The sequence below is a fragment of the Natator depressus genome, chromosome 6 (assembly GCF_965152275.1).
Source record: "Natator depressus isolate rNatDep1 chromosome 6, rNatDep2.hap1, whole genome shotgun sequence".
Lineage (NCBI taxonomy): Eukaryota > Metazoa > Chordata > Testudines > Cheloniidae > Natator > Natator depressus.
Window position 1 is genome coordinate 90111553 of NC_134239.1, and position 15063 is coordinate 90126615.

At 45.6% G+C, this 15063-nt stretch overlaps 1 protein-coding gene across 7 annotated transcripts in view; it reads left to right on the top strand.

Moving 5' to 3' along the window:
- The window catches only part of GPATCH2L (G-patch domain containing 2 like), a 43541-nt gene that overhangs the window by 9460 nt on the left and 19018 nt on the right, over nucleotides 1-15063 (top strand). For 5 of the 7 annotated variants that reach the window (XM_074955991.1, XM_074955988.1, XM_074955984.1 and 2 more), the window contains exons 4-8: nucleotides 1093-1269; nucleotides 1862-1941; nucleotides 4066-4133; nucleotides 5352-5406; nucleotides 8119-8204. In XM_074955991.1, the coding sequence (XP_074812092.1) occupies nucleotides 1093-1269; nucleotides 1862-1941; nucleotides 4066-4133; nucleotides 5352-5406; nucleotides 8119-8204 (466 nt within the window). Of the gene's footprint in view, nucleotides 1-1092; nucleotides 1270-1861; nucleotides 1942-4065; nucleotides 4134-5254; nucleotides 5295-5351; nucleotides 5407-8118; nucleotides 8205-15063 lie in introns of all 7 variants that reach the window. The other 2 variants (XM_074955986.1, XM_074955987.1) reach the window with 1 other exon arrangement.

A 15063-nucleotide genomic window follows, 5' to 3' on the forward strand; every position in this document is an offset into this window, starting at 1 on the left:
TTTTGGTTGTTAATCTCCGAATCCACTTCTGAAGCCTCCGTCTAGAGCGTATGTATCAAATATATATAAAAGTAAATGTCTGTATTTGTGAAATATCCTGGTTCCAGGCATTTGCCTGTTGTTGTGGGTCATTTCGGGGGCTGATGTGGTCTGGGCTGCTTGCTTCATTTGTCTAATGGCTGGTTTTCAGAGTGGATGCAGGACTGGCTTATTGTCTCAGGATGAGGTCTGGCGCCAGTACTGCACGGAGCTGCCTGTTCACCTGTTATTTTCCCAAGGAAAATTCTAGCCAGGGAGCTTTAACAGAATATTGTCTAGTGCAGTTCATTTACCAGGACACAGCTGTGTTAATTGCACTGGCTCTGCTTTTTGGAGACTTTTGAAGTGGTTGGTTGTTGCTCTCCCAGGCATGAGTGGGTTGTGGTCTTGACAGGTCTTATGGAGTTTTCATAGAGCCAATGTATGGCACAGTTAATACTCATTGACTCTTTCTGTGCTCTAAGCCACCAGCCATTCCTAATGGCATGATATGCTTTTCCTTGAAGCTGCTGTCCTCTGACTGTGGCTCATTCTTCCTGATGTACAGATTGGTAGCATGTGCAGCATTTGCTCCTCTTTCCCCCCATTTTGAGGGCTCCTTTGTAGTAGCCCATAATGCTTGTGCCAGGCCGCTACACTTTCACCTCCCCTGCAGTAATTACATTGGAGAAAGAGCCACACCTGTACATCAGGCGCCACACAGCACTGAAATAATGTCAGTGAGACACAGCCGCAATAAAGCTGCCTCAGCCTCCTAAACACGTCAGTAAAGAGGACCATCCAACAAAGAGGCCTTCATGCTGGGTGATGCTACGTTCTATGGGAAATGCTGCTTATGTCACTGTAGACTGAGCACAAGAATAATTGGAGCACTTGTTGAATTCCCTATAATTACAGTACTATCAATGAAACTTAACATAAAACTGCTGTAAAATGTAGGAGTAACTCCCAAAGAGTCTTCAAGTGAATTTGGTAGTTTTTTGATGTGGAATATGTAGCATTTTGATGGTCACTCAGAGTGGTTGTTGGAGTAACTCTGTGCTGCTTCTCTAGGGGATGACGAGCAGAGTGATTGGTTCTATGAGGGAGAATGTGTCTCAGGATTCACCGTCCCCAACCTCCTGCCCAAGTGGAGAGCTGATCACCGGTCTGAGGTGGAGCGAATGGACTCTGGCCTGGAAAAACTCTCCGACTCTACGTTCCTTTTGCCTTCCCGGCCTGCTCAGAGGGGTGAGCTCCACAGGGAATGGGATGGGTTCAGAAGTGTGTTTGTGAACCTTCAAATGGCAGAGAGAGCAGATTTCATTTACAGAGATGCTCAACTTAAGCTGATATTAAAGTTGACCTGTTTATAGATTTTTAAAATATGCTTGCTTTGGATTATTTTGTTGTGCCCTGTTTTTAGACTGGAGCAATGGGGACACTCTGCATGTACCTCTACAGTAAATGGAATTTTGATATTGTGTTTGATGTTATCTGTAAAGCAAACAGAAGTCTAGATTAAAGATGGCTGCACCAGCCAAAAGAGAACGCTATGAAATGGTGAATCATCCTTCATTTCAGCTGCCTAACTTCTTCAGTCTCCTTTTTATAATGTATAGATTTTTATCTGTAGCTCTTAGGTAAGTCTTCTCATGGAGAAACTGAGGCACAGAGGTTCTGACTTGTCCAAGGTCACATAGAGCAGAATATAAAACCCAGTTCTCATGACTCTGAATCTCATATTCTTCTAGGCACTGGACCACAAGGCCTCTCATCACTGTTTTGCCAGGAGCAACCGTCTGCCTTCAGTGCTCAGCTTTTTCCTTTTCTTGGTTTTCAGGGTTTCATGCCCGTCTGAACCGCCTTCCAGGAGCTGCTGCCCGTTGTCTCAGAAAGGGACGTAGGAGGCTCGTTGGCAAGGTATTGCCTCTTCCAAGAGGGAAATTCTGTGTCTGCTCTGCTGGTCAGTTCGGAACTGCTGCTCTAAGGCAGCAGGTGGATTATTTTGTGCAGAAGAACCCTGTACGGTGGTCTGTCACATACTACTTTCTTTGAAAAATAACTATTTGGTTTTCGGCTGGATGTTAAGACAAGCAGCCAAAGAAGGTGGGAGGATGGAGGGTGAATACAAAGGGAGCTATATTGGCAGAAAGCTTGTTCGAGCTTAGGGGGAAATGACAACATTAATGTATCTGGGAGAGCTGTGCAGATTCAGACCCTGGGAGGCAAAGACTGGGAGCTTAAACTTGACGTTGAAGGTGAAGAGAAGCCAGAGTTTTGAACAGAGAAGCAACGTGGTCTGATTGGCAGCAGAGAATGATGATTTTAGTTGCATCATTTTGGATGGCTGAAAGGACAGGAGGTCAGAGAGAAGGTTCCACTAATGAATGCAAGAAATGAATGAAATTCATTGCAAGAAATGAACCCTTGGCCAGAATTACAGCAGTTGGCATAGAGAGAAAAGAATATATATCTGTTACAAAAGGAGAGACAGGATTTACCACAAGCCTGCATGTGGTGGGAAAGAGGAAAGCCACGTCAGTGTTGGGACGATGGGGCGGAGAGTGGAGCTATCAACCATGATGGAGTAAGGAGGCTTTTGGGGATGAAGAAAGGTGAGGGATTGGGTGTTTGTTGGTGGGACTTACTCTGTATTCTTGGAGAGACTGGTTTACATTCATTGATGAAGATCCATTTTCCCTGCCTAAGGACTGGTGGGGAAAGGGTAAAACCTCTCAGCTGCAGAGAGGAAGCCCTCCCACTTTGTGAGGATAACGCCTCTAATGATTCAGAGTTTGGGGTGTGTGTATGTCAGGGGTGCAGTTCCTCTCCCTTCTCTATTAGTCACACTCAACAGCTCCTGTTCTTCCCTTCTTCAGCCCATTCACCTTTAGTTGTAGCCAGTATTTTAAAATAAGAGTCCTCAGCTGATGTGAAATCTGTTTTGAGCAGGGCTCTTCAGGCCACCTGCAAGGGCCTGTGCCTGTTGGAGGCTCCTCTAATGATCCCAAATGAGAAGGATAATATTTACTTGTTTAATTCATCTTCATCACCTTAAAGGGATCTTTGTCATTTCCAGCGGAGGTCACTGCTCCCCCTCCCCGCTCTCCCTCTAAATTGTAATAATAAATAATGAGTTTCATTCAGAGCTCCCCGCCAGCGAGCTGCTAATTACCCAAAGTACGGCTTGTAATTTACACAGTAATAAACCGTAAATTTAAACATTACGGCACTTTAAGTTAATAATTTTCCTGCTGTAACAAATAGCCCATCTTTGTTCACCCCTGCTGCTGCTGCTGCCTCCCCTAAACCTCATGTTCATTTGTGTCCAGGCAGTTTGGCATAAGCTCTGGAGAGTCTGGCCTGTGAAGCCTTCTCCCCTCATATCTGGAGCCTGACCTACATCTCTTTCCCTTCCCCCCACAGTGAATTTTTTATGGCCAATTGCTATGTGAAGATAAACAGCCTGATATTTAGAGCCTCCTGTGTGAATGTGTACAGGCAACAAACATGGGCTTTGGTCAGAACCAAGCTCCCAAAGCAATTCTTCCCTTCTGGAATGTGCTTTTACTCAACCGCTGCAGGAGTTTTTACTGAATCTGCTGCTTTTGGACAGTCCAAGCTCCCACACGGAGCCCTTCAGTTGCCTTCTCTGTGCTGGTGAAATTCCCCTTCCTGTTGTGTCCCCCTTCCCTCCCCCACCCCCCCTTTTTTTTTGTGTGTGCAGTGCATGTTGTAAAGGAGGGAGAAGGAGGAAGGTTCAGTTTTGTGAGAAAGAGGAGCTGACGGTTCTACTTAGTAGGAACCATAGGAACTCCTTTCTGCCTGAGCTGAGTCTCCTGCCATCCTCGCCTAGCAGCCTGGAGTAACTGCTTACAGGAGCCTTGCGTCCCTGAGGGGATTCACAGACCTCACAGCCAGGGTCAGAGAGGTTACTCTGGGAAAACAGGACCTTGAATATATTTGTGGTGTCTGTGCTGTCTGCTTCTTGGAGAAGGAGGGGGAATGTCTCTGATGAAGCTTTTGCCTATTTTTGTGTTTCAGGAGACCAGCTTGAGCACTCTGGGCAGTGAGAGGATGAGCCACATCATTAGTGACCCACGTCAAAAAGAGTAAGGACCTATCTGCTACTGATTGTGGTCTAGCACAGGGGTAGGCAGCTTATGGCATGCGTGCCAAAGGCGGCACGCGAGCTGATTTTTCAGTGGCACTCTCACTGTCCAGGTCCTGGCCACCGGTCCGGGGGCCTCTGCATTTTAATTTAATTTTAAATGAATTAAACATTTTAAAAACCTTATTTACTTTACATACAACAATAGTTTAGTTATATATTATGGACTTAAAGACCTTCTAAAAACGTGAAAATGTATTACTGACGCGCAAAACCTTAAATTAGAGTGAATAAATTAAGACTTGGCACACCACTTCTGAAAGGTTGCTGACCACTGGTCTAGCACTTTGAGTAGGTGAAGGGGAGCGTGAACTGTGCAATACCTTGAGACTGCCTCTTTCCATCTGCTCACTGGGACTGGACGGAGTGACGACAAAATAACCTGTGAGATGGGAGATAGTTGGGTCCAAAACTGACTTGTTCCTCCCTTCTGCCCTATTTGCATTTGCTCATATGCCCCCATTATAGGTCTGCCCCAATGTATGGCTATGGCATGCTATCCCTTTAATTACACTGAACCTTCCTCCTTCTCCCTCCTTTACCACATGCACTTCACAGATCCATCGGTCCTTAGCACAGCCTTAGAGGACCCTCTGTGCTCATTATTGAGTAGCACTGTGTATGGAGGAGCACCATGGGAACAGAGCTGGGCAGCAGAAGTGATGCTGACAGGACAGCAGCCAGTTTGGCTTCTCCACAGATGCAATGTTCTGCATTTCCCTCCCAGCTCCTCCTCCTGATCATAACCAGTACCCATGGGTGATCAGGGTGGGTTTCCCTGGAACTGCCACTGTGGTGGTTTGACAGGTAGGGTGGCTTTTCCTGATCATGCTGCAGTGAATTCAATCTTCACTGGTTATCGGCATCCGGATTCACTTCCTGCCTACTTGGCTCCTTGTGTCTAAACTTGTCATTTTGAGTATGAGTCCTGTCAATGTTTAATCTCTCTTCCTTTTTTCTCCATCTCTGTTTTTTTCTCCCCTTCTCTCTATTCTCCCTCACCCTCCTGCCCCCTTGCTCCTTCCTTTTCTCTGTCTCCCATTCCATCTTTCCTCCCTCCAGTTTCTGGTTACCATCGATGGGGAAGAGAGACTGCAACCAGGTAAGATGGCTCTGCTCTTCCCTTTTTTATTTTCTCACTTGGTTTCCTTCTTTCTAGAAAGAACAAAGTGCTGGCTTCCGATTTCCACCACATTGTGGCCTGTGCACATGAGGTAAGGCAGTCCCAGCCCTTCATCTCACTCTAACTGACATCTTCTGGGCTTCTAGTACATCCCACATGCCAGGGATCATATGGGCTGTTGGTACTGAGTACCTCCGTAGGACCCCAGTCTTCTCCTGAAATCTCCCTCAGTCCGACTGGTTGTTTAACTTCCTCCCTGACAGTGAGCTGGAGGGAGGGTCGTCTTGGCTGTAGGATTCTCTGCAAACCCCATGAATGGGACTTTCTCCTTTTAACCCTTCACATCCATCCATTTTGGGTCATGCTTTTTTCCTGGTGATCCTGCAGAAGAAGAAAAGCTGTTGGCCTGATTGTAGTTAAATAGCACCAGACCAGGGAAGTACTGGAAAGTGATGGGGCGGGAGAATAGTCACTCCCTCTGTTTTCCATCACCCCTACATAAGTGCACATTGTCAAGTCTTCTCCAATAAGTGTATTATGTAGATCAGATTCAGTGACAATTGGCTCATCTAGCCAAAGCAGAAGAGCCCGGTCTCTGTGACTCTGCCAAGGCAATGGGCCTCTTCCTCGGGTGCACCAGTACTGTCTGGTTCCTCACAGCAATAGTGTCTCCTTCTGTTCAGTGGTCAGATGCTCATTTTGTTTCACAGACACTGATGTTGAATGCACCTTGTTCTTGAAATTGGATTTCAGATAGCTCTGAGTGAGCATTTCATGTCTCCAGGGCGATAGAACTACTCTTGAGGCCATAGTGTCCCCTGCCTGTTAGAACAGCTCTCTAACATTCAAAATACATAATGCTCTGAGTGTCAGAGTGAAGACTGACTCTGTAGACCTTGAGAGAGCCACAGGAAATGCTGCTCTTATGATGAACTTAAATAGCTACAAGGAGTCACTGGAGGTTTGTCCCCACAATACCGTTGTAATGTTTGTCTGACAATAGAATAATGGTCATTTAAAGGAGAAGCTGTCTGATAATTGACGTTTCAGAGATTATAGCATCTCTTCAGCCTGTATCAAGCCCTTTGTTTATAAAAGGTGGCACTGAGTTCTGGATTCCTGAGTGGTGTTTATAACCAGGGTCCTTTCATAGCTGAAGGATTATTAATTTATCATTTCTTAAAAGCACGAGCGCCCAGTTCTTTGAAAAATGTCCCTATGGGTGCTCCACTTGAGATGCACATGCGCTGCATGTGCCTTTGATCGGAGATTTTTTGATGGCAATGCCTGTTTGATCCACATATGCACCCTAGCTATCCTCAAGCCCTGTACTGAGGATATATAGGTCTGTGACAGATGAACCACCCCCAGTTCCTATAGCAGAAACATGCAATGCTGCTACATGGGCTTCAGTTCACATCTTCTCAGGACACCATGTTTTAGTGCATACCTCAAAGGAAGATGCTGCCTTTGGTTCTGCAATTCTGCAAACAATTCTAGACTGGGTTCCAAAGCTCTCCTCTCCTTCAGAGGGAACTGCTCAGGAGATATGTCAAGTGGAGCCTTCTCTCTGCTTTGGCATCTTTGTGAGACTTTGCAGTAGAGAAGGAACTGATGGCAGTTTGTTTGTCACAGCCCTGTATGCCCTCAGTATGAGCCATTACGATAATTAGGGTACATGCCCGGACCAAACAGGCACTGCTGCCAAAAATCTCCTATTGGAGGCACATGCACATCTTCTGTGGACACCCACAGGGGGACACGTTTCAAAGACCTCCAGTTACTCTACAGGGTAAGTTACCGCTTCTTATTTTAGGATAGAGTACCAGAGATGTATCTAGTACTTTATAACACACACAAAAATAGATTCCTTGCCCTGAAGAGCTTCTAGGCTAAGTTGAGAACAAACAGGAGGAGAGGATGATGATGATGCATGTGGTTACTTGAGAGGTTAACGCAGGCATCCAGAGGGTAGCTAGCAGGATGAATTCTGCAGTCTGTTTCCAAATTGAGTAAATGTTGCTTCATGTCATCATGTGGTTGATTAGTGACTGTTCAATTCCCACCCCTCTCTTAAAAAGACTTCCAGGGTTGTGTCCTTCAAGATAAGCTGCCCTTAATAGAGTTGATGGCTCCTAGGCTCTTCCAGTGTCTGCAGTGTGACAGAAGATCATGGACTACTCTGAAGACGAGAAGGAGGGGGATGAACATCCATGTTTCTCTGAAATTGGCTTAAAAAGGGTCCCTGATGTGAGAGACCTTGCTAACTGGGGGAGGGGGGTCTCTCATACAGCTAGTCCCTTTGCTGTGGAAGCAATGGGGAGCTCTCTTTGAATTGAGCCCTGAAATTGAGTTTTTGGGAGCATGGTTAGTCTTCTGGTAATGAATCTGCTCCACTGATCCAAGTGTCCAACATGAGGAGGAGTTTTACTGCATCTTTACTTGTATTTATGGAAGTGACTTCTATCCTTAGACCCAAGGGCATGGGCAGGAAGCTCTCCCTGGGGGAGGTGGACTCTCATCATGGAGTGCAGCAGTCCCATATAGGGCTCTCTGAATATGCTCTTGTTTACCCTGTTGCTCGTGTGCTGAGCAAGAGGAGCAACTCCTCTGCAGAGTTGTTGCCTTGAAAGAGGATAGTGGAAGGGACAGAATCAGATATCACTTGCCCCCATTATTTGATGGTGTGTTGGAGCGAGTCTCTGAATACTGCGTGAGCCAATGTGGAGAGTGGATTTGAGCTGCTGCATCTGGAAATTGTTCCTTTAAACACTGCTTAAATAATCTCTCTTGGACTTTCCAGTTCAATCCGTTATCTCCTTTGTACTCTCTGGATGTTCTTGCTGATGCCTCCCACAGAAGATGCTCACCAGCACACTGCACTGCCAGGTAATCCCCCTGCTTTGCTCCTATTATGAGGATTGTCTCATTTCCCTTCCTTTGCCACATGTCTGGTTCCTTCAGTACTAGCAAGCCTGTGGGTTATCGCTCTTGGAAACCTGGGTTCCAATCCTGATAAAATGTACACATGCAATAAGTTTGGTCTCCACTCAGTTGCCAGTGGGCATGCAGAGTAGTGAGCAATAAGGTTCTGGGGACAGAACGTGGTCTGGGTTTGAAATACAGATTGGACCTCTGCCACACAGTGCCCAGTAATACCAAGCTGGTGGGTTGCTGTAGACCATATGAAGATATAGATGGCCTTATCCTTGCCTATTATTAGAATTGGAAACCAAACTGCAAAGAAGGTGGCGGTAGGTTAATGTGCGTTACTGAGGAACCCTAAGATCCCTGAGTATCTGAAGTGGGTGTCCTGGACGGTTAGCAGACTTGGCAGTAGATAAACTGAGATGACTTTGTGACTGGTGATATCTCTGTGCTGTGGGATTATGGTGAGAAACTTGGGTCAGGAATGACCAAGAGTTCAGGTATGTTTGAGTTGGCATTGTTTGGTTCGAGGGGGAAAGGTCATGTGCTGTACAAGTGCCTTCTGCTGGCCACTATTAAATCTGATTGAAATGCTGGCCTCACAGAGGTCACTCCAGCATCCTCCGCAATTGTTGCTGTCAAAGTGTAATGCACCTTTGCACCCTTCTTACTGTGTGGATGAAGCCTGGCCAGGGAGGGAGCTCTACTTGTGTTCTTAAAGACAGATTTATTCTGAAGGAGCTCTCCATATGTAAAGCTTCAGTTTCCTTTCACTTGTTAATTAGTAAATAGGGCATGAAAAATATTCTAGGGTTGTTTGTCTAAATGAAGGCTTGGCATCTTCCCAGCTCAGCCTCTCCTCCCACTGGCTTCTGCAGGGAATTAGTGATGTTGCACCATGATGTCATGCATACAGGTCTGTGACTTCTGCGTAGGACACGGCAGCTGGAGGAGCAGTGACAGGATGAGAGTAAAAAGAATCCAAGAGAATACTAACCAGCAAACCTGCTCCTCTCAGTGGTTCTCTCCTTCACATTTGCCTTGCACCCCTATAAACTCCACCATGAAGCTTGGAGCTGCATCTCTACATAGTGCAGTGAGCAGGTCCCTTCCGGTGCACTGAGTATATGCCCAATGCTACAAGTGGAACCAGCCATTCCCTGTTCTCCCTATAAAAAACAAACCTGTCTCCTGCTAATAAATCCAATCAGGAAAAAGCTGGTGGCACCTAGCTTGGCCAGTGAAAGTCCTGCCCTGCTCCCAAAGCTACTGGTTATGGCCATGTCGAACAAGGGTTTTCTGAAGCAAGTGTGATCATTGGGGTTTCTCATTTCTGCTACGTGAATAATTTAGTAACTAATGGATGGGTGTCCATGTACCCTGAGACCTCTTCTTCAGAAACTACTGCCCGATTTCAAAGTATAAATCTCATGTGCTGGCCCTTTAATCCCGCCTCCTAATCTGTGGTGGTGTGTTGCCATGTGCTGTTAAACAAGTGGTTTATCCACTCTAGAGGTGCCTGCATTTCAGGGGCCTGCAATGAGGATGAAGTGGTTCCAGTATATAGTGTGAAAAGTGCTTAAAAATTCTTTGGGATGAAAGTTGCAGTAGAAATGAAAATGCATGTGCAGCTCCATGTACCTAGGTAAGACTGAAATCTTTAGTGAAAGGTGTTTCGCTTTACCTAAAGGTGTTGCCAAAGATATAAAAATGCCAGCACACTTTCACAAACTCCATTATAGAAAGGTCCCCAGAACAAACAGTTGATCTTTAAAGCCAAGTTCTCCTTTAACCCCTTACAGAGCCACTAAAAGGTCCGTAAACAGCTTTCGTAAATCCTGGCTCGAGGGTCAGACAGTCCTGTGAATCTACTCATTCACTGCTCTAGTTATCAAAATCTCCCAGTGTTCCAGGTTTGGACCCAGCTGATGTTGTTGTTGTAAACTCCAAATAATCTTCCTACAGAGGTGGCTTCTATCTGTCTACTTATCAAATGGCGGTGGGAAAACACAGGGCATAGGAAGAAAGGTTAAAGATCATGTGATGTCTGGTTAGACATTAGCCTGTCCTGGCGGTATTGTAGCAATGTACTGGATGCCCACTTTCAGCGTGGTGCTCACTGTGCCAAGTAATACTGCTTCCCTCTGTTCAATTTCTTGTCTTTTTTACGATTGATGTCTGCCTTTGGAAAGCCTTTTGCAAATGTATCTGCTAGAAACCCAGTTATCAAGTGGAGTTTGTTCTCTTTTCCCTTGTGGAAATGTTTTCTTTGCCTCTCTGGTGGCTTTTGGTGCAGTTTGTCTGACTGTGCAGTGCAGTGAGTGTTTTGGAGCCCAGTGCCTCATTTAAACAGAGCTGCTGGCCCGAATGCTGAGTGCACAGCTATGGGCATATAAGAAGGGCTTTTCAGTGTCAAGGAGAAGGTTCTGTATGGAGGGTTCCTTGGGAAGATACCGTTGAACAGCTGTATAAATTGTACCATACAAGATTTCCTTTCTTGCTTTATGTCTGTGATGCAGAGAGATTTCATTCAAAGTGTCTGGGCAGCACTGGGGATTTCACACCCATCTTTAGAAGCGGTTTAGTGTGTGTGTGGTGACTGTTATCATTAGTGGTATAATTTTATTTTGCAAAGCGAGGAGAGTTTTCTGCTTTCTTGCAGCTCTCCCCAGGGATAGTTGGTGTATTAATTTGCTGTATTGCCTCCTGGCTGTTCCCAGGCTGTTTTTCCTCTTCATCATGGAATTTTTAATGGCCCTGCTGCCTCTCGGGAGGTGTGCAAGGAAGAGTACCTCCGGGATCACTTCCCTTTTTTCACATGCCTATAATTACTCTCCTTTAAGAGCACAAAAGCGTTTGCTAATCATGCCTTGTCTGTTAAGGTTTCCACTTGACGATGCAGCCTTTTAGAGGCAAGTGAGCAGAGGCTTGCATGGACAGCCGAAGTATTGTACTCCCCCTCTTCTTCCCTTTATCCCTTTCACCACCGCCCCCCATTTTTCTCTGCTGCACCTAGAAACTGTATGGAGTGGTAATGCTGAGCACGACCTATCTGAGTACTGCAAATAGGCTAGGTTTGTAGTGGCTCAGAAGCATTGATTAGACATTAAAATGTTCCATGGCTCCATCATTGGGAAGGTGCTTCATGTTTGTGTTTGGTCCATTGGTCTGGTATCATGATCTTCCCTAGAGTCTAAGAATTTCAGAGCGGACTTGAGCCTCTGTTCCTCTTCCCTCTGGACGTTGGAGTCTGAGTTATGGGTGGAGGGAAGACAGATTGCCTCCATTTCCATTTGTTGGCTGATCAATGAGATCCAAAATGAGATTGGGGTGGAAACTCATTTATTGTCCTTTCTGGAGGTCAGAAGAAGAGGGGGGATGGTCTGTATCCAGGCAGACAGGATGTTTAGATTCTGAGTGCAAGGAGCCTAAATTAGGGAGACCTCTGAATTGTGTTCCTGAATCCACATTGGTAAGATAGAACGAGGCAGAGGGATCCCTTCTTCTTCCCTGTTTGGAATCTTTACTTGGGACACTGGAAGGAAGGCAGTTCACTTGTGTGCCATCACACCCAGTTCTCAGTAAAGAGTGGTGTTTACTACATCTTTACAAATCCTTTCTTGGGTGACTGTGCTGCCATTGCATGAAGGCTGAGGAGTATAGTAAATGACCCATGCGGTTCACATGATTTCAGAAGTCAACAATCTTATGGTGATTTTTGGAACCTAAAAATGTGCTTCTTTAGGACTCCCTGGGGCTCAGGGTGGTAGAAGAGGAGATGCTGCTGTGCAAAGGAATTGTGTGCTCTGTGATGTGATAACAAGAGACCTTTGCATGCATAGGAGCTGTGTGTGCTGATTGAAAGAGCACCTTGTAGTGGTTTACACACATGTGATGTGCAGATCAGACTTTGGTGCCCAGTTGGTTGTATCATTTCAAAGAGGAGGAGGAACTCTGCTCTCACTATTAATTTTGACCTTTGAAGCCACCGTAAACAGCCTCAGGTTTTACCTCAGGGCTTAGAAAAGGAACCTTTTATTTGGCCTGTGTTGCTGCCTCACCAGCAAACAGCAGCAACAGCTGGGCTGTGTGCTACTTTAGTACCAATAGCCTTGTTAGAAGACTGTCTCTGTTGAACATTTACTTTAACATGAGGCTATAGTAGTCTTTGTTTGTAAAACATTAGATGCATGGCCACTCCTAATGCTCACTGTAACTTTCACTAGTGTGATACAAATGCTTTGCATCCAAGGATATGGTTAGAATAAGGTTGCCATGGATTATGTCAGCAGAGAAACAGGGCAGTGTGGGATTTTAGTGAGAGACTTGCACCTTGTGTGTTCTATGCACTCCAGCTTCCAAGGAAGTCTTAGATTGTACATCATAATCACAAAGAGTCCAGGTGAGGTCCTTTTGTATGCCAGTGGGAATCTTTGCAACAGCTATTGCTCTGAAGAGCTTTTCCTCTTGACTAAATTTTCTTTTTTTTTTAAATCAAGTGTGCCAATGTGGCATGGAGAGTTCTCTGAAAAGCCTGTGATGCCATTTTGTTTTCTGCAGTTGTGGTGCTTCTGAGCCAATGTCTTGGAAAATTGGATGTCAGTTTACAAACCAGGCTTAGTTTTAGTGACTAAGTGAAATGAACATGGTGTTTGTCAGTCTAGTTCCTTGTAGACAGGTGTCCACATCACAAAAACTACCATTGCAATTGGTGCTAATTGATTCCCTTCCTAGAAAAGCGAAGGACTGAACTCTCCTCTTTGTCCTAGTGATGATTCCTCCAGTTCAGGCTTTCTATATCTTGATCGGGTGAAGGGGAGGAGGAGCTTCTATTGTGCTGTACTGATCTTGGGATAAAACAGAGGATTTCAGGATCCCAGGCTGTCAGTCACACCATCTATTTAATTTAAAAAAGCATCTCTTTGGCTAAGCATGTGATGGTGCAAAAGGAAGCCATAGTCTAAACTTTTTTGGCGCACAGTAGGCACAACAGCAAAACCCAACCTGCTGTCCATCAAAGGTTCTTCCCTTTCTCCAGGCTCAGCTTTATGGTTTGTACATCCTGACTTAAAACATTAAGAACAGGATGGGAGAGAATCCAGATGCTCAAGAGAACTCCCCAGTCTTGTGGTAAAAATACCACTGTCTGTGGATAACCATAGACTTTTCTCTCAGAAATATATTCTTGCTATACCCACATAGTTTCTCATTCATTCGCTGTTCGTGATGAGAGGCTGACAGAGGAGTTGCTACATTTTTAGAGAGACAAGGTGGGTGAGGTAATACCTGTTATTGGACCAATTTCTGTGGGTGAGAGAGAGAAGCTTTCGAGCTTACACCTTTCTCAGGGCAGAATCTCCCAGTTCTTCCTCTTAGATAGGGTACCTTTGTTACAGCCCTCTGTGTACCTCCTGTGATTACTCAGCAGTCCCTACTGTGATTGGACCCTGCAAGGCTGTTCTTCAGGGCTCTGTCCAGCAGATAATACATAATGACAAAACCAATCTATACCCCTTTCCAGCTTACCTGAGTTTAGGCCCAACTCATTCAGATCCTCCCACAGGGCATGCCTTTGACTGCTCCCCATGAGCAGCATTTGACAACTCACTCCTCCCCCCCACTTCTCTTCTCTAAGCTACTTTGTAACTGGTTAGTGTCCTTTTGATATTTTGGTTCCAGCCTTGGCAGGACAGCTATGTAACTCCTGGCTGGAGCCTATGCTATGGCCCCAGCTTTGGAGCATTCTGGGAGGACCCCTTCAGTGTCCCACTCTTCCTCCAGGGTTAGCCTCACAGCTTCACCGCCTCCCTAGGCTGGACCTCTTGGCCTTCAGCACTGCTGCTTCACTGTTAGCTCAGTTCAGCGAGTTCCACTGAGACAGACCCCGACGAGAGATTTTTACATTCTTAAGGAGCAATGCACTTCTGCAAGCATCTGCAGACATTCAGTCAGTGTTGTCAAACAGTCAGGCTTATTAGTCAACTGGAACACAGTGTAGGAAGTCCTTGGTTATCCTAGAGAAATAAGGTTAAAGCATAGTCCATTCTGGGTAGCCAGAACCCAGCCAAGCTGTAGTGAACCCCATTGTTCAAGCTCTGCCTGTCCCTCCGTCAGATTCCCCAGTGTGTGCCCAACAGCTACTCGCAGCCCATGCTTAACTTTCGCCTCATATCCCACACCCCAAGTCCTTTGTTCTCCAGCTTGGGAAATGCTGTTTAGCCTCCCTGCTGAGAGGTGGGGCAATCTATGGTAGTTGGTTGCAAGGTTTCAACACTGGTGATCAGATTTGCCATTGTCTTCATGGATTCTCCACTGATATGGGGCTGGCCTCAGCCAATTCCTTTCCAATGACCCACTTAGTCCCAGACAGCTAGGCACCATTCATACCTGTGTCTTAGCCTGGCCCAAGAGCAAACAGACATTTTCCCCCCACTAGGTAACAGTGCAGCATATAGGGGAAACTGAGACATACATAGGCTTCATACAAACATTACAAAAAATTCCCACTTTGTCACAGCCTATATGTAGGATCTTTACAGTTAATGTCTCAACCTGGTCTCTTGCTGTTTGTCAGAAGGTGACTTATCTATACCAATTGACTGGTCTTCCTGTTTGCTTTTGCTATGCATGCAGCTCCAAATAACCCAATATAGCTACCCGATACCTTTCCTACAACAACCAGAGAATCATATGAAATATATAGTATTTGTAGGTTAATACAGAGCAGCGCCACATCCTTGATAAGATATACTCCGTATGCTTGGACTTTCTCTGTCATCCTAATGCACTTTAATAGGGCACATCTGTCCCCCACCCCCCA